This window comes from Taeniopygia guttata, chromosome 14 (assembly GCF_048771995.1).
Source record: "Taeniopygia guttata chromosome 14, bTaeGut7.mat, whole genome shotgun sequence".
NCBI lineage: Eukaryota > Metazoa > Chordata > Aves > Passeriformes > Estrildidae > Taeniopygia > Taeniopygia guttata.
In genome coordinates this window covers 13,729,503-13,754,842 of record NC_133039.1, presented here as the reverse complement: position 1 = coordinate 13,754,842, position 25,340 = coordinate 13,729,503, and the positions used below count along the sequence as shown (strand labels likewise).

Genomic DNA, 25,340 nt, shown 5'->3' with positions numbered 1-25,340 from the left:
GGCTTGTGTCAAGTGAGTTTTGTTCAGGGTCCTAAAAATGAATGTGAAAGGGTTCCTTAAAGAGGCTTTTTGTTCAAGAACACTGGAATTTATATGGTCAAGTTCTGTGATGTGACTTTCCCTTCAAATGGCTTATCTTTTGAGGAACTGGAGCATATCAGGCTGCAAATGATGTTGGGGCTGTGGCAGAGTGATGGAAACCCCAAAACACTGTCTGAACGGTGCTGCAGCACCTGAAATTGGGTCTCAGTTTTCATGGAGAAACTGAAAACAGATTATCTGGAGCGTCAGGGTGAAATGACATCTATTTTTCAGTCTTGGCAAGAGATGAGACAAAACCATCCAAGTTGGTAATTAACAAAAACAACAGAAATCCAGTCTCTGAGCCACTTCCTTTCCTGGCTTAGGACAGTGTTTGTAAGGTTGCCTTTTCCTGGTATTTCTAAGATGATACAGAGCTTTTGATGTGCTTTAATGAAGTGTAGGCAAAGGGAGAAACTGAGACTGTTTCCCTTGCACTCAAATTTCCACTCTCACCAATTAGAAGCTCAAGGACCTGCATTTCACAACATGCCAAGAGATGAAAATCAGTCCCGTGTTTCCTTAAAGTGTTGTGTGAGCTTGCAGTTTTACAGATTTTCCTCTTATGTCTTCAGGAGCTTCATACCAGAGCCAAGGTCTCTTTGTGGTGTTGGGAGCACAAAGTGCTGCTGTGCTGAGGCAAATATATCCTGTTGTACGGGGGCAAAATCGTGGCACTGGATATATTTTGAGAAACTTGTCCTACTACAAATCACTCAGAAGACTTTTAGGATCCATGCATTAATGAGAATTAAATACTATTTGAAATTCCAACAGAGATCTTCTGCCTTGCTTTGCTGCTGTTTAGTGCCACATCAATGTGTGTATGTTGGAGTTGACTCCCTTTTTAAAGTTGGTGCCTGGAATTTTAAAGCCTCCTGCTCTGTCATGTCCTTTTGAGATCAGGAGCTGGGTGTCTGTCAGAAGGGCCCTTCACTGAGCTAACTTGATCTCCAGTGTTGTCTTCAGGCAGGTCTGGTGTGAATTGTGTAACCTCAGCTCATTTCTTTCCCTCAGCTGAACTTTGACTTGGACCATGGTGTGTTCCCTGTGGTCATCCGAGCAGTGGTGGATGAAGGGGATGGTAAGAATTGATGTTCTGTTCCCGTGGTCTTCTTCTGGCTCTCTCTGAGTTTATGTGACCCCTTTCAGGACTGGCCTTCTTGGAGAGCTTTTCCAGAATAAAAATATTTCAGGAGTTCACCGTAACTCCCCTTTATTAAAAGGGCCAAGCTAACCACATAAAAATACTTTTAAAAGTAGCCTTCATTTTTTTACAGGAAAAATGGCCAGGTATTTAGTGTTGGAATAGTGTTTAAGAGAGCTTCTGGCTCTGCCACCAGTGTCAGGCACACAAATTAGAGCAAATGACATCCTTGCTTGCTGGGTTTTGCTTTTGCAGTTTATAGGTCAAGGAGGGTGGAGCTGATCTTTTCTCCCTCTTGGAGGGCTCAGTTGTCTTCTTGAAAACCTGGAAATGGGCAGAGAAAAGGAAATGGCTTTAAAATACTCAGGTCACTCTTCAACCAAGTGCAGCTTCATTCAGCAGTTTGAAATTATGCTTTTTCTGAGGATGTTGAATGGTTATAATAAAAGAGCATAACCTTTCAGGAGAAATAATTGTTGATTAAAATGTAAAAATAATTAATGACTAATCATAATTTGTAATTATGTTTAGGAGAGGGTAGTCCAGTGAATATTTAGATTATTACTTTTAGATTATTACTCACCATACATGGTATTTCCCTTAGGGGATTTGTGCTTTTGGGCTCATCTGAACTGTCAGCAATGAACAGGGTACAAGGAAGTCACATTTTCTTTGAAATTGGGGGCTTTCATGGTCAGCAGGACTAGCATTTCACTTCTGTAACATTTTGTACAAAATTTAAGCTAATTAGAAAAGAAAAAAATCCCATGTTGTTAGGTCAGTTACTTGCTCAGTTTCTTATGTTGTAAATGTGAAAAAGCCAAAAAACTCATTACGTTGTTTTACAGTCTTCCAAGCAGACAGAAATAGAACTGAATAAGCCAATTTAAAGTGTGACTAACAAAGCACATTGCAACATAAAGGAAATTACTTCTAAAGTGCATCTATTTTTAGTGATTTCAGGCACCATTAGTAAAATCGACATATATGTGTATTTCTTGACTATAAATATAAAACAGCTTCCTCTGTTTATGGAACTTTAGGCAAGGTGTTTATACTCTATAATGTTGGGCATGTCTAGAAGGATCAAAAATAGAACAGGAGGCAGTATGGGAAGCATACATTTATGCACATACCATGCCCATTCTTAGCCAATAATATACTCCCATCTATTTTAATAACCTAGAAAACCAACTGCTTTTAAATCCCCTCCTGGAAAGAATATCAGCACAAAATTGTGTGACATCTGAGTGAGATTTAAGGAAATTGTGTATTTTGGTTCTTTTTTTAACTGATGGGACTGGAAGGAGCTGGTGTGGTGTGTTTGGAGCACCTGGAAAATTACAGCTGTTAAATAAGGTTGAATGGTAAATTAAAATAGCAGTCAGGGAGATGCTGGTTTGGGCTGAACTCTGCCATGGCTTGCAGTGTTAGCCCTGCCCCGTGGCTGCCAGTGGGATTGTTCCCAGGGAGAGGCAGAGAACAGGAAGGAAAGGTGCTGCACAGAGCAGGTCACACCTCTCTGAATTGTTACCTCTTCCTTGGCCATTCAGACTGAGAGAAGGGACCTGAATTTTGTTTACTCTGAGAGTAAACTCTTGGCTGGCAGTGAGAGGAGCAAACAGATTAATTCCCCGTTTTAACCCCCTTTTCTGCATTTTGTTGCGTTCCTGATTCCACCCAAATTGCCATGACCAGCCTCAGTTACCCAGCAAATGTGCAGGCAAATCTCCCCTCTCTCTCATATGGCTGTTTCCAAACATGGTCTGTGTGCCATCGCCCAGGGAATTGTTCCTCTGTCGTCTCTGCTGTTCTGGGAGCTCAGAGGAAGCTGTGGAGCCCTTTTCCCTTTTAGACAGAGCAGGAGTTGCTTCCTTGAGCTGCACCTTCCAGGCAGAGCTCTCCTGCCTGTGCTGAGCACAGCCCTCACACTCCAAGCAGCATGAGTGCTTCCATGCCTTCCTTCCCTTTGTGGCTCCTTCACAAACTCTGTCTCCCATTTCCATATGATCAGTCTGAACAGGATTCAGGAAAAGGATCCAACCAGCTGGAGCTGAACAGAACCTCAGAGTCAGTGTGAGAGAGACTGGGATTGTACCTCATCTCCTCTCCTCTCTATTTGCTGGAATGCAGTACTGAAACCTCTGACAGCCCCTTCCCATTGCTGTGGGATTAAGAGAGAACCCTCAAGTTTAGAAGAGGGAAAATGCTTGTCTTTGGTGAAAGCTGGTCTGAAATTAGTATGAGAAATAAATGTTTTATAAGCATATCTGACTAGACGGAAATAGAGTGATAAGTAACAGGGCTGGAAGTGCTGCCAATTGCTGTTAAACCAGATAGATCTGTGATAAATTCAGGTAATTAAGCCCAGGAATTTCATGGGACAGGAGAACCCTGCTGAATGCTTTCTTTTACTGTCCTTTTTCAACCTCTGCTAACAAAGTGGGATAGTTTGGAGCACCCAAGATGATGAAGGCATGGTTGTATAGGGCCCACCACAGAGCCCAGCAGGGTTTTGTTCTTGCTCTGTTCTGAGCCAACCTGATGACAAGATAAGAAAAGTTCTAAATGCAGGAAAAGGTGAAAATAGAACAGATGGAAGCTCAGAAATTTTAAGTGGACTAAAATTCAACTCAGGATACTTTTATGCTGGTGCTGCTTGAGAGGTTTAACCAGTTCTGCCCTTTCTCTTTTTGCAGTGGTGGTTGAGGTCACTGGTCATGCCCATGTTCTTCTGGCTGCATTTGAAAAGGTAAATGAGGGTATTTTTATCCCTCTGTCCCTGTTCTTGTGTATGTAAACATTTTTACAGGTCATTAGTTTGTATTTATATAACACTTGGCACAGCAGCGTTCTGGCCTGTGCCTGGAGTTCCTGGGTGCTGCTGTAGTACAAAGAATCATTTGCAGAAGCTCCTGTGCAGCCTGTAATTATCATTTGTACCTGAGCTGGTCATTCAGGGAACAGCAGGGGTGTTTCCTGTGTTCCCATGGAAGGTGTTGGCCATGGCAGCTGCCATGCAGTTTTCCAGGGCTTCATGTTTTTTGCAGAACTGGATCTGCTGTGTCCAGACCCTGTTGCTCTATTGTTAGGCCTGAGTTTACACACAGGACCAAGCCCTGTTGGAAGGACTGGGAGGCATCTTATGAAAAGGCTGAGTTCCACTGCTTTTGAGTGGCGTGTTTGATATAACTGACCCTGCCTACATGGTAAGGCCAAGCTGTGTCCACAAGCCTTGATAACAAATTCTCTTCCCTTGGTAACTGGACCCTGAAAACAGTTGCAATATCCATAACTGCATAACCATAGCATTACCCTGTTGTGTCTGGTTGTGGTAATACTGCAGACACATTTTCCGGGCAGGTGATACTTGCAGTGACACACTGAGGTCAGGCAAGAGCTGCTGGAGCAGAGCTGGAAATGTAGATGGGAGCAGCATCAGTGCTGTGCTGTTGGAAATTCCCCACTTCCCAGCTGGCAGGTGGCTGACTTGTGTATTTCAGTGTGCCTGGTCCCTGCCAGGTCCTAATTCTGTTCCTCTGAGGTGGATAATGTGGATGGTGACAAGCTGAGTCAGAGGGCATGGCAAGCACAGTCAGTGCTAAGGAAACATATGGCTGGAAGATGCTCTAAGTGTTCTAGGTTGCTTTTTTTGTTGGACTTGATCTGTGAAGAAAGTGAGTTTTCCCTGTTAAGAAAGCTGCTCTGAGCACTGCCTTTGTAGGTAGCTTTACTCCTGCCAGTTGGACATCTGACAGAAATGAGATGGAGTCAGCTGCAGCACCCCTAGGACCAGGGCAGGGATGTTATTGTAGTTTCCTCTGGCTGATGTAAAAAAAAAACCATACTGGAATCCTTCAGTCATTGTTCAGCCACTTCTTATCTCTCATCTTCCACCTAATGCTTAAAACAAGATTAAAATCTCCCTTTTAATAAAAAGTCACAAGGCAAAGTACATGTTGAGTTCCTCAACATCCCTGTTTGGTTAAAATATATTCCCCATCCTTAAAGTAATTGCAGCTTTTGAAGTGCAGGTCCATAAATCCAGGGGAGGTCCTTGATAAATGAGCCCTGCTGATCCCCAGAGCTTGTTCAGAGGAAAAACAGACCAGCAGGACTTGGTAACTTGCTATTTGTATGTATCTTTAAGATCAGAAGAATAACCTTGATCCTGTGTAGCCTGACCTTGCAGCTCCTCCAGAGGCAGAAACTTGTTTGCCTGAAAACAGGACTGTTTTGTCTGTGGTGCGATGTTGTTGTCCCTTCCTACTGAGACTCCTTCTGCAGACCTGCAGCTGTTCACAGGACCTGCTGGAGCATCCCCTGAGTCTCCTTTGCTGCTCTCCAGACTGTGGCAGGGGAGTTGGTTTCTTTCACTTTAGTGGCCCTTGTGGATAATGGGGAAAGTAGAACTGGCACACTGCTGCCATCAGAAATTCTGGTGCCAAGCATGCACAGAATTGTTCCAGACTGTGCCTGCTACCACCAAATACTGATGTGGAGCACATGGGACTTGTTTCTGACTCCATCCAGTGGACAAACCTTGTTCTCAGCCTCATGGCAGCCCCTTGCTCTGTCAGGGCTCGAGTGACTCTGTCTCTTATTGTTATTTGGGGTGTTAATAATTTTCCCCACCAGGTCTTGCTGGACTGGCTGAAGAAGTGTCTGCACCGAGTTGGACTGCTTGCAACCTGAAAGCATCCAGTGTGCCAGGGGAGTTTTGTGTGGGCTCTGACCCACTTCAGCCAGGTTTAACTTGAGCCAAGTCCACCTGGCTCTGCACTGGAGCAGACCAGTAGCTCTCCAATACCCTGTTCCACTAACTCTGCTGGGAGGGACTGCTGCCTTCCAAGCTGTCCTGCTGATACACACCCCACTCTCCCCTTAGCTAGCAGACACCAGCTCTGAAAAAAGCCTGTTCTGATTTGTACACTGCAGCTATTTAATGCTTTAATGTCTTTTTTTTTTTCCTGCTAGCACGTTGATGGCAGTTTTTCCGTGAAACCACTAAAACAGAAGCAGATTGTAAGTACCTGTTTCCTTTCTGCTCTTAAAGACTTGCTGGTCTCCCACAGCTGCCTGGCTGTACCCAGAGAGAGGGTTTGGTGTTCACTGAGAGCCTGAGATCTCACCTCCTTAGTTCAGATATTGTAAGCAAAGGCAGCAAGGTGCTGGAACCCTTCATTTTGTCATTTTGTCCCCCATCCTGGTGTGGTGTGATGTGCAGAAGCTGGGTAGTGTCTTATCAAGATTGAGGTCCTGCATAGCTGGACATACATAAGCAACTGGTAAGATTGCCAAGAATTTCAGCTTCTGAAAAGAAATCTGGTAGTGATTCTGCAATTTCAGCTTCTGAAAAGAACTCTGGTAGTGATTCTGCAATTTCAGCTTCTGAAAAGAAATCTGGTAGTGATTCTGCTGCAAGGATCTGTTTGAAATGTCTTCAAGAAAGAGATGAGATTTTGGTGGTTGATCCTTTCAGCTTTAGCTGTGTGCTGTGTTTTAGCTTTAAGTGAGTTTCACTTCATCTGCTTACTTGATAGCTAGGGATTTCTGATTTGAATTAAGTACCTTTTGCTACCAAAAAGGTCACTAAGTGCCTTAATAAGACACTCTTTGCTCTAAGATGTTCATTCCAATCCCTGGGTCAGAAAAGAACTACAAGCACAAGCAGTAATCATAGCTCAAGATGGCATTTGGAAAAACACACAGCACCACTGAAACTGAGATAGCATCTGCACCCTTAGGAGAACAGAGCAGAGGTGTTAATCTATGTCTGGAGTAAACCATCTGTATAACATTGTACATGCTTTGCCATCCCTGCTTTTCTTTTGCCTTCCCCTCCCTGCCATTGCTAGAGTTGTAGGTACCTTTTGTGGGCATTGATCAGGAAGCAGCAGTGCATGAGCTGAACTGAGATCAGTTGTAGTGTAAGCACCAACCTGCCTGAAGGAAGTCAGCATGGATGAATACAAGCAGCAGAATCAGCAGAAAACCATGATCTGGACTTGGCCATTGGCTCCATGTGCATCTGCTGAGGCTGTAAATAGCAGCAGAAGCCTTTGGAAGGATGACATGGTGTGGGATGGGTTGGAGAAGCATGAAGGTGGAGAATTGTCTACAGCCACCTGCTCCTTCTGAATTACTCCCACTCTGGAAACCTAGAGATCTTCCCAGGAAGAGCTTTGTTGCACTGCTCACCTTTCCCTATCGGGACAGAAGCTCCTCAGGATTTTTAGAGGGAAGAGGTTAAAATGAACACAGATTCCTGCAGAGACTTGGGCCTCTTTCTTCCTGACATCTTCTGTGCTTTGAGCTGATGACTTCTGCACTTACAGTTGCTCATCATGATCCTCTGAGGAGTCAGGATGCTGGAACAAGGCTCTCTTTGAAATGCCAAGTTCCAAAAGAACATCTCCCACATAATTGTTCCCAAACTTCCTGGGTGAGTTGTGAGCTGCTGCAGAGCGTTTTGCTCAGCAGTCCAACAGCTGATCTCATTGCCATGAAATGCAGGCCTAGAACAGATTGTCTGTGAGCTGCACACTGAGTTACACAGGAACACTCTGGAATTAGTTTGTTATCACTGCTGTGTCCCTGCTCAGAGCATTTCTGAACTGGCAAATGGGCTGGGTACAGCCAGCTCCTGCCCCCACCTTGCCATGTGTCTTCTTCTGCAGCACGGGAATGCCATGGCAAAGCCACTCCTCTTCTGAGTGGTGACAAGAGGAGAGGAGAGAGGCCAGTTTGACATGGAAATTAAAGAGGCCCTGGGATTGACCACCTCTTTTTAGCATCAGGTGCTGGTGGCTTGGCTTCACTGCATGCTGGGAGCTGGGCAGCTACTGGAGATGGCAGGAAAGTGTTTCCTTCCCCTTTCTAGGAGATGTGCCTCTTTGGTACCTTGCAACCCCCTCACCCTTTTACCTGTCGTGAAGGTTTCAGTGGAGGAACACATCCTGCTCTGGGGAAGCTCTGTGTAGCACCAGGTCACAGAATCACAGAGTCATTTAGGGTTGGGGAAGAGCTGCAAGGTCATCGAGTCCAATCTGTGGCTGATCACCACCATGCCACCCAGCCCAGTCATTCCTTGAACACCTCCAGGGATGCTGACTCCACCACCTCCCCAGGCAGCCCCTTCCAATGTTTAACAACCCTTTCTGTAAAGAAATTCCTCCTGGTGTCCAACCTGGTGTCCTCCCCTGGTGTTACAGATCCTTCTGCAGCGCCTTCCTACCATCCAGCAGATAAACACTCCCATCAAGCTTTGTGCTGTCTGTGAACTTACTGAGGGTACCTCTGGTCCCCTCATCCAGATCATCAGTGAAGGATGTTTATCAAGACTGAATCTTGACTGAATCAGTCTCAGTGCTGAAGTTCAGCTGCTCAGTGGGGTTTGCAGGCAGCTGCCAGTTTGGAGTTGTCCCAGGCTGGGGCTCAGACCAACTTCCACCTGTGCCTCAAGCACCTTCTGCCACCACACCCCTAATTTAGAGATGCCACCAAGGGCCTGGGGATGGTAATAAATGACATTGCACTAACACAGAAATATTCCTCGAGTGCTGCTTCTCATGCTAAGGGACACGGTTTGTCTGTCCTCAGTAGCTTAACCTTATGCCCCCAGAGATGAGCAGGGGGCTGATGTGCTGCCACTGGTGTGCCAGGAAGGAGCTGTTGGCCTAGCCCATCCTCTGAGGTTACAGAAGAGGGTGGAAGTTCATCTTGGTTAAAGTTAAGCAGGACCTCACAGAGGAGAGGACTGTAGAAGGCTGATTGCCTCTGGTTATTTGAGCTGTGGGTGTGTATTACCAGTGTCTGGGACAAGCAAAATGCTTGTTTTTACATTATCTTGATAGCCCAGCTAGCCACTTCTGTTATTCTCTCTCAGACCAGGCAGGATGGGCTCTACTTTTGAGCAAGGAGAGGCTCATTCTCCCAGCTGTCCTTTGCAATATTTTTTTCTGTTACCTTTTTCATGTCACTATAGGGGAGCTCTGGGTGTAACATGAACATTTGGCATGGGAGGGAGGGAAGGTGGTCATAAACCAGTAAAGGACAGAGCAGCTGTCACTCCAGCTGTGGTGTTCTCCCCTAGGTTGACCGGGTGAGCTACCTGCTTCAGGAGATCTACGGCATCGAGAACAAAAACAACCAGGAGACCAAGGTAAAGGTGCCCAGGAGGCTCCCTCAGCTGGGAGTTTCCAGCCTGCACCTTCTGCTTTTGAGCTTAATTGTCAGGGCAGGGTGGAGGTGCTTCCTAGAGCCCAGTCTGTGTGATTCCTGCAGGCACCTGAGAAGCCCAGGCATGACAGATCATCCCTGGTGTCAGGCCCAAACAGTCAGTGGAGTTGTGCTGAGGTACTTTTAGGCAGCATGAGGTTCTTGAGGATGTTCCTTGTGGCTGGGATTGATAGGAGAGAAGGGCATCAATGCCCCAGGGGTGTGTCAGAGCACTGATTTTTAGGGCTTGTAGAGAGCCAGTGTTGCTGTCTCTCTACAGTCAAGGCAGTCGTGCCTGGTGTCTGTGTTTTGCTTTTGTGGCTCCTTCATGTTCTGGCTGGGGGTTCTGCATGTTCCTGTAGTGTTTCAGAGAACTGAGCTCTCTGGGGCTTGCCAGTGTACAGAGACATTCCTCTTGCATTTCCCAGCAGGAGGGAGCACAGCACCCCTAAGGGATGTATATGCAAATGCCATTACCAGAAACTTCCCATCTTGAGGCAGGAGCTGCTGCTGGATCCCAGCCTGCTGCACAGCCCTGCACAGGTTGTGTGACTGCTTTATTCTTCCTTTAGCCTTTGTTGAGCTGCCCTTTGCTGCCACCTGGGCTCTGGAGTGTGCCCAGTGCTGGCCTTGGGATCACATGGCTCCGGGGTGTGGAGTCCACTATTTGCACACAGTGGAGTAACCACAGAGCAAGACAAGCAAGGTTTCCTCTCCAGTGCCCTGCCCAGAGCATCCTGTGATCCCTGTCTGCCTGTGCCAGCTGGTAGCACCTGAAGAGGCAGGAGGCAAAAGTATTTTCCAAGATTTTTCTTGCACAGAATTGATGGATGGAATTAACAGGACTGAGGGCTTTTTTTTGGGCCTTCCAGGGTCTTGTGATGATTCTCGTGATCCAGCAATCCCATGTTCCTGCCCATCAGACAAGTGGCCTGGGGCCATTTTTGTTCTTCCTTATTCAGCAAACCATGTGAGTGGGACAGCAAAGAGCCTGCTCTCCCTTCAAAAAGAGGCTGGCTGAGGATGTGGCAGCAGCACAAATGCTGTTTACACCGAGGTTGCTCATGGTCTGGCATGTGTTAGCCCTGGTGACCAAAGGGGCCCCAGGTGAAGGTGGAGGGTACCCCATCCTGGGTCATCATGGTGGGCTCTGGCACAACTTCTGTGACATCAGTGGGGAGACTGGAGTTTTATGGTGTCAGTCTTGTAGTTGGAGAGGGAGTTTCCCAGCTTGATCAGTGGCTGTGGTCCAATTTGTGGGGCTCTGAGAAATATGGGTGTGAAGCACGTTCATGTTGAATGGGTGCACACTAATGAGCCTTTCAGCAGGGTAGCTGAGGGCAGCTGAGTGCCCTGGGCTGGTTCTCCTGCAGCTGCATCAGGGCTTGTGCCAGCACAAGAGAACCTGTGGAAGCTGGGCTAGACATGGCTGGAATGACAGGCAGCACACAGCTCCTTTTGGGGCTGCTCTGTCTGTGGGGAAGAAAGGCCAGAGTGCCAAAGAGTTCACTTCCCTGTTGACCCTGGAGCCACCAGGATGGGAGGCAGGAGCTTGCTCCTGGTCAGCCTCAGTCAAAGGGATCCCTGCCCCAAAAGGGTCCCCTCTGAACAGAACATGGCTCTGGGGAAGGACAGCTCTGCCATGAATTCCCAGTGCAGTGCCCTGAGAGGAAGGAGCATGAGCAGGGCTGTGTGGGCTACAGTTTGCTCTCCTTGAGGAACCCCTGCTGAGAGCTGCAAAAAGATAATTTCCAGACTTTTGGGTGGGAAATTCTCCCAGGCTCCTATCCCTTGGCAGCTTGGCATAGCCCCCACCGCTGCCATGCCAACCCTTTGCCTCTCCTTGCAGCCTTCAGACGACGAGAACAGCGACAACAGCAACGAGTGCGTGGTTTGCCTGTCGGACCTGCGGGACACCCTGATCCTGCCCTGCCGCCACCTCTGCCTCTGCAACTCCTGCGCCGACACCCTGCGCTACCAGGCCAACAACTGCCCCATCTGCAGGCTGCGTGAGTGCCCCGGCCACCAGGCTGGCCACTGCCCTGGCCACCAGCCCACCCACTGCCCTGTCACCAGCCCAGCCACTGCCCCCATCACCAGGCCACCCACTGCCCCATCTGCAGGCTCCTGAGTGCCCTGGTGTCTTGGTTTGAACAGACAGGTGTCTGCTGAGGAAGGAAGGAGCCTCCCCTGAAATGGAAAACGTAAACCCCCTTCCCTCTGAATGATCATTTTGAAATTAAAGGGGCTCTCAGGCAAAGATATGGGAGCAGGAATACCAGTTCTTTATTAGGGAAGAAAATTTAAAATAAACAAAAAGCATCAATGCAGTAATACAAAACAACACTGACAGTCAAAATATGACCTGACACCCTGTGGGTCAGGGAGGTGGCAGCAGTCCCATCCCATGGTGGCTCAGCCCTCCTGCAGTCCAGCTGTGCTTCTGCTGGAGCAGGATCCTGGACAAGGGGGGAGTTTTCCTCTGAAGCTCCAGGGCTGGGCCTGGTCTTTCTCTGGGAATGCAGTGGGGAAGAAAGCTGCTCCTCTGGGAATGCAGTGGGGAAGAAAGCTGCTCCTCTGGGAATGCAGGGGGCAAAGGCTGCTGTAGAGTTCCCAGGTCAGATTGGATCCAGGTAGGAATGCTTGGCTCCTGGGCAGAGCATCTCCCCATGGATGATGGAATTTTCTCAGCCATGCAGGGACACTCACTGGCCATGAACAGAAGAGATCTCCTGCAGGGAGGATGGGTTGTGGAAGAGATAAAGAAAAACTGCCCAGTGAACAGAAGATAACCGCCCCATCAGATAGGAATAGAATACACACACCCATTTCCAACCTAGGACACCTGGGCCCTGCCCAGCTCCTGATAAAGCTGCAGGAGGAGCCTCTTTTCAGCACCCCACCCCAAAGCTCAGCATATGCTGCTGCTCTCACTGGCATCTAGAATAAATGTTCTCAGACAGGAGAGGAGAATGGCTCTGTCCAGTGCCTGCCTGGCCACTCACCCTCTCCCTGGGCTGGATTTGAAGGTGCAGGTGCTCTGGGCTGTGCCATCTCAGCAGTTCTTGTGTTTTGGTGAAGATGTTGGAAAATCCCCCAAAAGAAGGGATGGAGAAGCTTTATCCTGAGGGCATCTGGCTGAGAGAGCAGCCAGCACCAGTGGAGGGATGTCCAAGTACATAGCATGATTTCTTTTTATCTTCTGACAGCCTTACCCAGATTTCATCAGGAGGTAGGGATGAGGTAACAGTCACTTTGGAGTCTTTTGCTCTGCCAGGAATTAGGAGGATTTGCTTAACCCCTGCATTGCTCAGCTCCCAAAAGATGGAAAAACTTAAATACATGTTTTGACACTCAGGCAGCATTTGCTGAATTCTGTGTTTTTTCTCAAAAGCACAGAGGCACAGGAGGCCCTTCAGAATTTTGTGTTTCTGCTGGAAGGGGCAGAGTGTGTTTTTTACCCCCTGGTCTCTGAAGTATTTGATTGTTTCTAACTGACAATTCTCAGGGAAAGAAATAAAGAGCCTAAGACAGATGTTTGGCCTGAGAAATTAAGTCCAAACAGTCCAAACATGGCAAAGATCAGTAACCAAAAGCAGGATCTAACCAGAGGAAGTGCCAGACAGCTTTGACTATAGGTAGCACATAATAAAACACAGGAACAGCATTGTCTCATCTGCAGGCTGTAGGGCAGTAGGTTGTATTTGTTTGGAAAATGCCCCCATCTCAGACTTCCTGGGAATCTGCTTCTGGGGAGTGCAGAGGCAGCAAGGATAGATTTGTACCTCTGTTCTCTGGCTCTAGGCTGATCTTGAAGGGGCTAGGTGCAACAAGAGCTAGGGAGATGCCTGGCAAGTCCTCACAGCTGCATCAGAACTGATGTCTGGCTCGTTTGTATAGGCCCTTGGCACAGAGGAACAAGCAATATTAAAGATCTACAGATAGAAGAGATCTGCAGGGAGTGGAGATCAAGGCTCTGGTGGTGGGAGGACTGAGGGGTGGCTGTGCTGGAGAGAAGAGTACAGTCACTAACCCTTCAGCTGGAGCCTTTCACCACCCCAGCAGGACCCCAGGGCCAAGGTTGGTGGGGTCTGAAGGAACCCAGAGGGGATTTAATGAGTCCCCCACCCAACGTGTAGCATGCAGTGCACTCCTGAGGCTGAGCTATGTTTTTCTTACTGCGTTGTCATAACCTACTCTTAAGGAGAGTGTTTCTGGGCCTCTACACTTGTAGGGTTGCTGAAGTACCCTGTCTATGACTGTACTGGGGCAGGCAGTGCCTGTTCTCCACAAGGGCTCTGTGCACCCAGACCTTTCCAGCCAGCAGATCCCTTCCCTGTGTAGATCAGAGGAAGCCCGACCCCATCACTTGGCTTTGGGGCACTCCATGGCCCCGCTCCCCATGCTCACGGGAGTTCCCTCATGCCCAAAATGTGTCTGTGGCAAGGCCAGGAGCTCTGGCATGGCCTGGCCCTGCTGGGCTGTGCAGTCACCACTCCTGTTCTCTCCCAGCCTTCCGTGCCCTGCTGCAGATCCGGGCGGTGAGGAAGAAGCCGGGGGCTCTGTCGCCGGTGTCGTTCAGCCCTGTCCTGGCACAGAGTGTGGACCACGATGAGCACTCTGTAAGTACCTGCTGACCCCTGTACAAAGCCTGGCTGCTGGTCTCAGCCTCAGCAAGCAGCTGATGGGTGCATGAGTTGCTTGGACTGATGGTTGGGACCTCAGGAGGCCTTCCCAAGCAGTGCTGCCTTTTCTTACCAACCTGCTGGATTAGTAACACAACTGGATTAGAGGAAACAAATCCACAGAAAACCCAGGATGAGAGGGTTTCCTGTTGCCTGGCCCAACAGAAAAGTGGCAGTCCCTGGGCAGCATGATAGGGTGGGAGCTGTGAAAACAGGGCAGACGGGTTCCAGTCTGAGTTGCACACAAATCTCTGTGGCAGTACATGGATGAAATGCCCTTGGCACTGGGGTTCCCAGCATGGGGGTAGAAAGGCCTCCTTGTGGCAGCTTCCCTGGATGTCTTGGCATGCATCTGAGGGAGTGTGGGATGAGAAGTTCAGTGCTGGTGGCCTCAGGGCCCAGTTGCATGTCCCCAGTGTGGAAAGGACAGCAGCTCTTTGCCTGAGCAGCACTGTTGCACAGCTGGCTCTGGTGAGACACTGAGATTAGAATGAAGAGAAGGACAAGTGCATCTAGATCATCCTACAGACTTTCATGGGAACAGATACTGTCACAGAAAAAGGTTGGGTTTATCCATCTGCCTGCTGCTGCCTTCAGCTGGGGCTGAGGAATAGGGTGCTGAATGCCCAAGGGTTGTGAAGCAGAGCATGATGTGTGGAGGACAGGGGTGCTGTCACCTTCAGCGAGGTGAGGTGATGCTGTATGTCTCTTCCTGTCACTTAACCTCAAGAAACAACTTCTTTAAAACTGGTTTTCTCTTGACAGCGCCCCTTTAAACCCCTTAAGGTGAGCTCTGTCTCCCTGCCCAGCAGGAAGCCTAGGAGGGAAGTAAGAACAGTAAGTGGACTCAGCTGGTTGCACTTGGCAGCTCTGTGCCAGCAGTGTCACCTGCACGTGGCAGTGTCACACACGAGGGCTTGCTGGCACGCTGGGTTTGGCCTGTGCCCCTGCCAGGCTGTGACAATCCACATCCTTCACACTGGCAGTGAGATGCTCACACCCTGCACAGATGATCACCGACATCCCTGGTTTGCCTGTGGAGGAGCAAGCAAGAAGGAAGCAGCTTGGCACAGGGGGCTGATGCTGACTCTCAGGGACTGTCCCCTGGCTGATTTATGGCTCCTGGCCAAGATGTTTGCACAGCTGCATAGGACTGTGGGCAAGCTGCAGTCCCCACAGCTCACCCAAAAGCTTCCTTGCACTTACCTCATCCCCTTGGCAATTTGGTGTGGGCACATCTTGGTGTGGTTTGTGGTGCTGGCATGTAGAGGTGCAGCTGGAGCTGGTCTTGCATTCAGAAACACCGGCTGTGACAGACTGGTTTGCTTTTACAGGAGCAGGAAGGATGGAGCTTGTCATGGCTGGGGACCCTCTGAGTGGGTGTGGCAGTGTGTAACTGGAGTGCTGTGCTGGGGACAGCATGACTGGCAATTGTAGGGGTCCAGGAGCTGACAAGGGGAAACCTGAGGGAGCCCCCAGGCCAAGAAGGCTGTTTGTGCCCTCTTTGTGTACTTTCATCAAATGCAGCCATGGCTGTCATCTCTATCAAGGAAGTTGCAGTTTTCTTTTGCTCAAGCCAGCTCAGATGCTTGGCCTTGTAGGAACACGGCTTGCTGGGCTTGAAGGTCTGGATAAAACCTGGTGCTGGTTCAGGTTTGAACCCATTCTGGCATGACCTGGCTCTCTGCAAGGCTCCCACAGGGACTGGCAGTGTTCCTGAGGGTGTGGTGTGAGTGTCCCAGAAGGGAATGGTGTCCCAGTGAGGGTTTTTGGCTGGGAAATCCTCCTCCAGGCTCTGAGCTGTGCCGTGCAGCCTGAGCTTCCACCACAGCAAAAGGCAGCCTTTGAACCCTCAGGGTTCTCCTCTGCACAGCCAGGAGAAAAATCCCCAAACAGGAATCCAAGGGGGTTTGTCTCCCTGACTTTTCTGTACACAGACTAGCACAGTTGAGCTGCTGTCTGCAGATGGAAAGTTTTTTGGAGATGGCTTTTGGCCCCACCACCTACAGCTGGCAGCAGCTGGAAAGTCATTCCTTGTTTAGCTGAGCTGTTTGTCTTCAAAGCTCATAACCCTCACGGGACCAATATTGGGATGTGGGTTGGTGATTGACCCCAGGTGCCACACATTCCTCCCTGCCCATCAGACCTAACTCCTGCTGTGACCACAGGTGAGTCAGTTCAGCACTCAGCTCTCACCAGATTAGGGGCTGTGTTGGGCAGGTTCATCTGCAGGTGTGACTGGGACATGGGGCACACAGAAGCTGTGGAGGTTCATGGTCAGGCTTAGCAGCACGGTGCCATCCTCTGTACAACTTAGAACCATCTCCTTGAGGACACAGGGCTGAAACATCTCAATTTGATGCAGCCTGAACTGTGGGAGTGTCACCTCTTGATTTGCATCAGGCTGTGCTGGGGTGTCTGTGGCCTCCTAGGGTGCAGCATAAACCCCATTTGTCTATGTCCACAGGGTCTTTATGATCAGGAGGATTTTTGGAGTTAAACCAGTGTTGATTTAATGGCTTTGCAAGGGTTCCCTTTGACTGGCAGCTTTGTGGTTTACAGAGGGAATGGGAATTGGTGTGGTTTTCCTTCTTCCTTATGAGGTCAGTGGCTCTGTGATCCTTTCCTGCCTTTTAGCAGAGGTGACTGTGCATGGAGCCTGTGTTAACAGCAAGAGGACATGGGAGAAGTGGAATTGGGGTAGGCCTCAAGAACCATCTCTCAGCTGGTGCACACATGCTTCCCTCCTTCAGCTCTGCCTCTGTGGCACTGGTGGTGCTGTGAAAAGCTGCCTGTTCATGGCTGGGAACACAAGTGGGATGTTCATTGAGCTGGAAGGGTCTCTGAACCACTGGAGGAGCTTTCAGGGGAAAAAATCCAAACATATTTTCTAGCGGTGTTTTAGGAGCCTGCTTTGCCACCCTCCTTGCCCAGCTCTTGAAAACACATCAGGGAAATGCCCAACCTTGCCGGGAGCATCACACCAGCGTTGCAGCCCTGAGGGGAATGTGTGTAATGTGTGTCTGTTGCCAGGGAAGGAGCCAAGGGGACCTGGAGCGGTGGCTGTGGGGATGGGCTGCCTGGGGGGCAGGGGGCTTCCAGCCTGTGGTATCTTCCTGACATCCCCCCTCTTTCTCCCCTGCAGAGCTCTGACAACATCCCCCCGGGCTATGAGCCCATCTCCCTGCTGGAAGCGCTGAACGGCCTCCGCTCCGCGTCCCCCTCGCTGCCCTCCGCCCCTCTCTACGACGAGATCACCTACTCGGGGGTGGTGGACGGGGTTCCTCCCGCCAGCCGCCCGCTCGTGGCCATGGACAGAGCCCTGGAGGGTGGCCACCAAAAGGGCAAGCTCAGCAAGTCTCCAGACAGGTCAGCAGGGCACGGGGTCCGCTCCTCTTGCAAGCCCTGAGGCTTGGTGGCCACACGCACTGGGAGCCAGGAGAGGGCTCTGGCTGGTCCCATCACTGCTAGCACAGCTAACTGAGAATTTTAGGAGGCCAGCAGGTGCTTGTGCCAGGGAGAGAACTGGGACATTGTCCCTGTGTTCAACCTGAGGTTACAGCTTGTGTCTCCTAAGGGCTGGCTCTGTCACCAAAAGAAAGAGGATTTTTAACAAGGAGAATGTAATCATAGAATCACAAAATGGTTTGCGTTGGAAAGGGCCATAAAGCTCATCTCATTGCAACTCCCCACTGTGGACAGCCAACTTTCACTATCCCAGGTGACTCCAAGCTCTCTCCAACCTGGCCTTGGACACTTCCAGGGATGGAGCACCCACAGCTTCTCTGGGCAACCTGTACCAGGGCCTCACCACCCCCACAGTAAAGACTTCGGCTGGAAATGCCTCCTTCCTTAGTCCTAGAATTTACATTTTATGTCCAAACCTTATTGGATTTCAGCTTTCCATGTTGCTCCTCAGGAGCAAAGGAATGGGGAGAGGAGTGACCTGTATTTCAGAGCACAAAGTGCTGAATTGAGATCCTGTAGTTCTTGTCTGAAGGCTCCTCTGTTGGCCCTGTGATGGAGGGGTTAGGTGAGGATATGGGGCTGTTCAGATCAGGTCAGACTTGGTGTGTTTCTGGCACTCCTCACTGTGCTCCAGCCCAGATTTTCACCTGAGAAGGGAGTGCTGAAAGTGTGAGGAGCAGCGTGGGACTGGGCCTCTTGTTGCTGTGCTGGAGTTTGGCACCACTTGGCTCTGTCCCACCCTGCTGCTGCTGTTTCCATGTGGCCAGTACTGGAGGCCTTGGTGGATTCAGCTCCCCAGTCTGAGCTCCTGCTCACGAGAGCTGGCTTGTGCTGCCCCCAAGTCCTCCAGGCCCCAGGGTGCTGGCAGCTCCCTGCAAATGGAGTTTCTCTTGCTGCAGCACACTACGGTCTCCCTCATCCCCGATCCATGAGGAGGATGAGGAGAAGCTCTCCGAGGACTCTGACTCGCAGGCGGTGCTGAGCGGGGGTGAGCTGGTCCTGAGGGAGACCAGCTCTCCAGAGGTAAGTGTGTGCTCTGCTAGGGGGGCTTCTGAACCAGAGCTCTTCTGGGGGGGCTTCTGGGACATGGCAAGTGCCTGCTGGAGGGCCATTGCCCAGAGCCAAGAGTCTTGGCTGCTTTGTTTACCCCTAGGGCTCCATGGGGAAGGATGTAGCCACTCCCTGTGCTCCTGACATCTCTGGGTGTGGAAAACCACTTAGCTGGAGCCATGGCAGATCTGACCTTCCCCATCATCCTGGGCGAGCCCAGCAGTGTTTGGGGCAGGGGTGGGAGCTGGGCATTAGGAGCTTCCAGTGCTGGTAAGACCCCTCTATCCCAGCCTGTGGTGCTACAGCACTGGGGTAGCACCCTGCTCCTGCCCTGGAACAAGCCCTGGCCCTGAGCACAGCTCCCCGGAGAAAGCCAGAGCAGGAGAATGGCACAGCAAAGCCTCCAGCTGAAAAAGTAACCTGTGCTGTCCCTCCTTACAGAGCGTGGCAGGGGAAGAGATGGAGGAGGCCTCATCGGTGCAGCAGGGTAGGTGTGGGTGCAGCCAGACCTTGGTTCGATGTTCAGTGCTGTTGTGTGGGACAGGGACCACTGGGGAATGAACAACTGAGCTCAGAAATATCCAGCCCCCTAAATCCATCTCTGAGGCACTGTTCTTCACCAGAAAAATGTGCCAGGGTCTTTTATTGGAGGCGAGGGAGCAAAATCCACAGGTCTCCCTGGCTTATTTGCCAAGCCTCTCACCTTGCTTTGAGCTTTACTCAGGTAGAGCTTTCCATGCCATGAGCTCTCCTTGCACCAGTGAGGACACCACTGGGGTCCTGGTGAGAGCACATCCACTGTACTGGGCACACAGAATGGGTCCCTGGGTCCTTGGGATGGTCTCTGGTGCTCAGTGAGCACCCAGAGGGGACAAGGATGGGGTGTGAGAGAGGAGTGATGGGCACGCTTTGGGCCACGAGGCTGCACGTGAAGAGGTGGCCCATTGGCACTGTGACCCGGACCAATGTGACTGGCACTCCTGGAACCTCAGAGGGGCTGGGGGGGCCTGGGCAGCTTCCTCACATGCAAGGCCTCGACCCACCCTGGCTGTGAGTGCCCACAGTCCGTGCTGGGGGCTGAGGGGCCGCTCTCGGCTGGTTCCAGGTAGCCGCCCACCCTCGGTCGAGGACGTGCTGCAGGACGGTGGCTGTGGTGAGAGCCGGAGCCTGACGCAGTCCGAGAGTGACCCCCCGGTCGACGTGTTCCTGCCAGGTAATGGCCGTGCCGTTGGGGCCGGAGCTGCCACCGTGGCTCCAGGGCCAGGGGGTGCGTGGAGCTGTGTCCCACAGCCCCGGGGTGGGACTGGAATGCTCCTGCCCAGTGCACGGGCTCCCACTCCAGTGGGCAGGGCGAGCAGTGGGCAAGGGGGCCTTATACAGAGGTAATGGCCCCCTTCTCTCTCCTCCTCCCTCACCCTCGTGTCTCTGTCCTTCCCCTCCTTTCTTCTCTTTGGGCCACGGCCCCTCCCAGCACAGTTCTGTGTGACAAAGGCCTCCTGTGTGCTCCCAAGTGTGCTCCTGCTTCTGGGTGAGGGAGGGGAGCGATCGGGCCAGCAGCTGGGGACTGGGGCAGTGTTGTCACGGCAGGGAGGGTCCCAGTGCGGCGTGCCCGTGGGACACTGCGCTGTCCTCACCTCTGACTGTTGTCGTTGCAGCCTGTTTTCTTCCGTAGAGTCGCAGTCTGTTCTGAGTTACCTCTCTAATGTCTCCTTCCCTCTCTGTCTGCCTTCCTCCCTCCTGTCTTGGGCAGCACTTGGTCCTGATTCCTGCTCTGTTGGTATAGAGGAGTAAGCTGGTACGTCTTCTTGTTCTTCTTACGCATCCCTGTTGTGTGGGGCAGCAGGGCCCTCCTGGGAATGCTGGCAGAGAGCAGGGATGGGGCTGGTCCTGGCCACCGGGGCAGGGAAGGAGGGGCAGCAAACCAGCCGGGCTGTCCTGCCGGCTCTGTCCTTGCTCCCTTCCTATTCCTGGCACAGAATTCCTGCTGCCCCTGAGTGCCAGGACACCAGGCCGGGCAGCAGAAACCCCTCCCCACTGGCTTCTGCTGAGCGTGGGCTCTGCTGCCTTCGGGGCACCACCAACATCCAGGTCCCTGCTGGCTTCTCCCAGGCTGTGGCAGTGTCCCCGCTCAGTGTCCTGTGTCCCACCCGTGACACGCAGCCTGCACTGAGGGATGAGTGGTTGGCTGCAGCCCCATCTCCTGTGGTCGGTGCGGGGCGGGAGGGATGGCTGAGCACCGGCCAGGGCTGCCCTTACTGAGGCTGAACTCCCTCTCCCCACGCAGGCTCGTCCGACTTCACCAAGACGCTCCCCGTCCGCGGCACCGGCAGCCCCACGCAGCCCCTTCTCTTCGAGCAGACCCGTCTGCACCTGGAGGACGAGCAGAGCCTTCCGTGAGCGGGGCCGGTCCCGCCGGTGCCGCCGGAGCCCGCCGGGCTCTCCGGGGCCGCAGCGCGGGTGTCGCACCGACGCGGTTTGGGCACAGCCCGTGCATGTTTGCTGGCGGTGGGTAGGGGCTGGTGTCGTGTTTTTCCGTGGGAGATGTCTGAGGGGCCGGGGCGGGAGTTCGCGGTTCGAGTCGGCAGATGAAGGACATTACCGATGTATATTTTGTACTTACCGAGCACAGCCCTTTGCTGTCACTGCCCCTGTACATAACTGTGGCCCTCCCTGCCTTGCCGGGGCGCGGGGCTCCGCGGGAGCGGGGCAGTGCGGGGGTCAGCCCCGGCCCACCCCGCGGCCGTCACGGGGGGACGTGGGGGTCAGCCCCGTCCCGGCCCGTGCGGGGTGACCCCCGCGCCCCCGCTCCCGCAGAGCCCGGCGCTGCCCACGCCGTGTGCCTTGTTCTGCTTCTGCGGGGGGTCCCGGGGCACATCCCCCCACCTCCCGGTCTATGTTTGTAGTAATAAACCCGTGGAGCAGCCACGCGAGTCCGTGTGCGGGGGGGAGCGGGCGGCTGAGGGGGCTGGGGGCGGGGCCAGGGTGGAGGGGCGGGGCCAGACGGAGGGGCGGGGCCAAGGAAGGGGCGTGACCAATGGGCAGGGGCGGGTTTGGTTCGGGGGCGTGGCCAAGGCACGGGGGTCGGCTCGCTCGTTCCCGCCCCCGCCTCCTTCCCGGCATGCCCTTCGGCGCTTGGCTGTGATTGGCCGCGCGCGCTGCCCTAATAAGGCGCGCGGCGCGCGCAGCCCGCCCGCCCCTCATTGACCGCCCGCCGTCCGCCCGCCTCTGGCGCGCGGCGATTGGCGGGCGCCGCCGAGAGCCCATTGGCCCCGCGGCGCGCGGCGCGCTCCCATTGGCCGAGGACGGGCGGCGGTCCCGCCCCCGCGGCGTCGTGGGCGCGGCGCGTGCGCGGAGCGGACGGCGGTGGCGCGAGGCGATGGCGGCGGTGGGGACGATGGCGGCCATGGGCCCGCTGCCCGCCATGGGCGCGCTGCCGCCTCTGCCCACGCTCGGCGTGCCCGGCGTGCCCGAGCTGAAGCCGCTCACGCGGTACGAGGCGATGCGGCTCGGCCCGGGCTGGAGCCACTCGTGCCACGCCATGCTGTACGCGCCCAACCCGGGCATGCTGTTCGGCCGCATCCCGCTGCGCTACGCCGTGCTGGTGAGGGGGGGCGAGGCCGCGCCGGGCCGGGGCCGGGACCGGGAGCAGGGCGGCGGCGGGCGGGCCCTGGGCTGGGTCGGGGCGGACGGGGCTGGGTCGGGCCGCGGGCTCCGGGGGCGGCGGGCTGAGGGGCGGTGGCTCCGCGCTAGTTCCCGTTCAGGGCGGTAGTATCAGGCTGGGCCCGAGCCCGAGGGGGAGCCCCCGAGCCCGCGGGTCTGTGCGGCCGGGGCGCAGAGCCCCGACGGCCGGGCCGCTGTCGGTGGATGGTCCTGGATGCGCCGGAGCCGGTAGTGCCGCGACGGAGCGGCCGCGACGCCTCCCGCGCCCCTCCGGCTCCTCCGGAGGCCTCCGTGCCGCCCCCTCGCCCCCCGCCGGGGGCCGCGCCGTGCCCCATTAACACCCTGCGCCTCTATTGCAGATGCAGATGCGATTTGACGGACTGCTGGGCTTTCCCGGGGGGTTCGTGGATCGCCGTTACTGGTCCCTGGAGGACGGTCTGAATCGGGTGCTGGGCTTGGGTTTAGGCTGTGTGCGCCTGACGGAAGCGGACTATCTGTGCTCGCACCTGACAGAGGGGCCACATCGCGTGGTCGCACACTTCTACGCCAGGCAGCTCACCCTGGAGGAGCTGCACACCATCGAGATCAGCGCGGTGCATTCCCGAGACCACGGGATGGAGGTGGGACACCCGGGAGGGGTGTGCGAGCTCTCAGTTAGCCCAGGGAAGGCGCCGCTTCCCTCCTGGGTCTGCCGGGCTGCCCTGGCCAGCCCGGCCGGGGAATGCACCGCAGGTAGAGCTGCCGGCGGCAGGTGCCCGCACCGCCCGTGGCATCGGCGTTAGGGACTGTGGCCGGGGTCGCGCCGCAGCCTCCAGACCTTAGCGAGCTTGAGCTCCAGCTTTTCCCGGTGTCCCACGCAGGGATGAGCCCCGTGTTACCGCTCGGCCTCAGGATGCGGGCGAGGGCCGTTTGCAGCTGGGGGGGATCTCCCCCTGCCCTGGGCCGAGTGCCCCGGACTGGATCGTGACCTCGGTGTGGTGATGTTGCTGTGACCCGAGTTCCTCCCGTGCGGGGGGCACCTTCCTGCCCCCGGGCAGCCAAGCCCGGCTGATGGCCGGAGCGGAGCGTGAGAGCCCGGGGGCCTCCCCGCGTGCCCACGGGGCGCTCGGTGGGTGCCAGCAGCCCTCCGAGCACCGGCAGTGTGCGGGCGCTGGGTTGTGGCCTGCTCGAGGGGACTCGTGGGTGTCCCCACGCAGGGCAGGGCAGGGCTGGAGGGGAAAGCGGGACTCCCCATAGTGGCCTGGGGCAGCGGGATCCCTCCAATGGGGCAGAAGGGGGAGCAGAGCCAGGGCCGGGCTGAGGGGCTGGGCAGGTAGAGTAGGACCCTGGGGGCATTTGGGCAGGGGCACTGAAGGGGCTCAGTGGGGCAGAGGGCAGCAAGGGCAGGGGCTGGTGAGGGAGGGAGGGGCAGGACCTGGCACGGGGCAGGGAGAGCCTGGGCCGAGGGCTGGCGGGCACTGGGTGAGGGTGTGGGGCCAAGGGGGGTGGGGCGGGGGGGCTGGTGCTGCTGTGGCCCCTGCTGAGCTGTGCCCGTGCTGTTGCAGGTGATGGGCATGGTCCGTGTCCCCCTCTACACCCAGAAGGATCGCATGGGCGGGCTGCCCAACTTCCTGGCCAACTCCTTCGTAGGAACCGCCAAGTTCCAGCTCCTGTTTGCCCTGAAGATCCTGAACATGGTGCCGGAGGAGAAGCTGGCCGAGGCGGTGGCTGCCACGCAGAGGCCGAAGAAGGCGGCCATCGACCACGGCGGGGGGGCAGCAGGACACCACCACCACAAGGCGGGCAACGAGCTGGGTAGAGCGGGCAACGAGCTGGGAGAGAGGGCAGAGCACCCGGGCATGGTGCACGTGGGGGCCGAGCAGCACCTGGTGGGGCTGGAGGGGCAGGGCCTGGGGGAGGCCGAGGCGCTGGAGCAGCACGTGGGGCTGGGCGCTGATGCTATGGCAGAGCAGGCGGTGGCTGAAGGGATGGAGTGACGCCGCCGTGGTGGCGCTCAATTAAAAGTGGGTGAGCTGAGAGACTTGTAACGTTCTGACCCGTGGCTGCTGCAATGGCTGCCCACGCGATCCCACTGCCCAGCCGGGAGGGCTTGGGTTTGTCTAAAGCAGGGAAAAGCGATTTTATTTTTATGGCCATTAAACTCTTAGCGAGCTTCCCAGATCAACCTGCACAGCCCCCGCAGGGAGTTCATGTGCTTACGTGAGGGTGCCAGAGCCTTAGAGTAATGCTTTGATTTCAGGGACACACTGCTGCTGTCAGGTCCCCCTTTGATTTGTAAGGAACAAAACATCCAATTTTTTAAATGCCCCATCTTGACTTGGACGTGGTTGTGTTGGTATGGACACAGCTGAGGCCTGGGGCTTCTGGTCAGGCACCTCTGCCCACGTTAGTGGCCGGGCTCCTGCTCGGGGTGTTGGCACAACGGGGCACCCGTGCCATGAATTCCCTCTGGGGCGTTGGGGATCTCATGTGGGTCCCTACCTGGAGATCTGTGGGAGCAGGAAAGTGGAATAAATGGCTTTGCTGAAAGTTTAACACTTGGGCTCCTTCTTGAGGCTGGTGCAGAGCTGGTGGTGACCCAGAGCTGGGGTGGTGCAGGGTCGGGGAGCAGAGGCCAGAGGTGAGGGGCTGGAGCTGAGGTGGCAGGAGAGCTGTGGGCTGGCTCAGGTGCTGCACTTGAGAGTTTGGGGTGCTCCAGAATGACTGGTGCTCCCCAGGGCTGGGAGCAGCTTGTCCCAGGTGCAGGAGCACCTCCCAAGCACTGGCTGTGCCTGAGGGACCTCAGTCCTGGCTGAAGGGGGCACAGCCTGTGAGGAGCCCAGCACTGCAGCTGAGCTTTAGGAAAACCCACCCACCCATCCTGCAGCCCTTGTGGAGCTGCTCCCCGTTCCCTGTCCCCCCTCTCCCTGGTTTGGAGCAGCAGCAGCTCCCCCAGGATCCCCCCAACCCCACAGAAAAGGGTCTGTGGTCACCCCGCCGTGGGGCAGGCACAAGCAGCTGGTCAGAGGCGGAGTCTCTGCAGGGACAGC

General features: G+C 54.2%; 2 protein-coding genes across 9 annotated transcripts in view; both read left to right on the top strand.

Moving 5' to 3' along the window:
• The window catches only part of MGRN1 (mahogunin ring finger 1), a 50,406-nt gene extending 28,832 nt beyond the window's left edge, over positions 1-21,574 (top strand). For 2 of the 7 annotated variants that reach the window (XM_072935551.1, XM_072935553.1), the window contains 13 exons: positions 1,099-1,165; positions 3,928-3,980; positions 6,206-6,253; positions 9,324-9,392; positions 11,298-11,457; positions 13,961-14,070; positions 14,899-14,970; positions 17,279-17,502; positions 18,501-18,624; positions 19,093-19,142; positions 19,761-19,864; positions 20,402-20,446; positions 20,936-21,574. In XM_072935551.1, the coding sequence (XP_072791652.1) occupies positions 1,099-1,165; positions 3,928-3,980; positions 6,206-6,253; positions 9,324-9,392; positions 11,298-11,457; positions 13,961-14,070; positions 14,899-14,970; positions 17,279-17,502; positions 18,501-18,624; positions 19,093-19,142; positions 19,761-19,864; positions 20,402-20,442 (1,122 nt within the window). In that variant the 3' untranslated portion in view covers positions 20,443-20,446; positions 20,936-21,574. The remainder of the gene's footprint in view (positions 1-1,098; positions 1,166-3,927; positions 3,981-6,205; positions 6,254-9,323; positions 9,393-11,297; positions 11,458-13,960; positions 14,071-14,898; positions 14,971-17,278; positions 17,503-18,500; positions 18,625-19,092; positions 19,143-19,760; positions 19,865-20,401; positions 20,447-20,935) is intronic. The other 5 variants (XM_072935548.1, XM_072935549.1, XM_072935550.1 and 2 more) reach the window with 3 other exon arrangements.
• A 400-nt stretch (positions 21,575-21,974) lies between these two features.
• On the top strand, positions 21,975-24,846 carry NUDT16L1 (nudix hydrolase 16 like 1). 2 transcript variants are annotated; one of them, XM_012576824.5, is made up of 3 exons: positions 21,975-22,252; positions 22,671-22,931; positions 23,856-24,846. In XM_012576824.5, the coding sequence occupies exons 1-3, from the start codon at positions 22,028-22,030 to the stop codon at positions 24,285-24,287; spliced, it is 918 nt and encodes a 305-aa protein (XP_012432278.1). In that variant the 5' UTR covers positions 21,975-22,027; the 3' UTR covers positions 24,288-24,846.
• Positions 24,847-25,340: the final 494 nt, after the last annotated feature.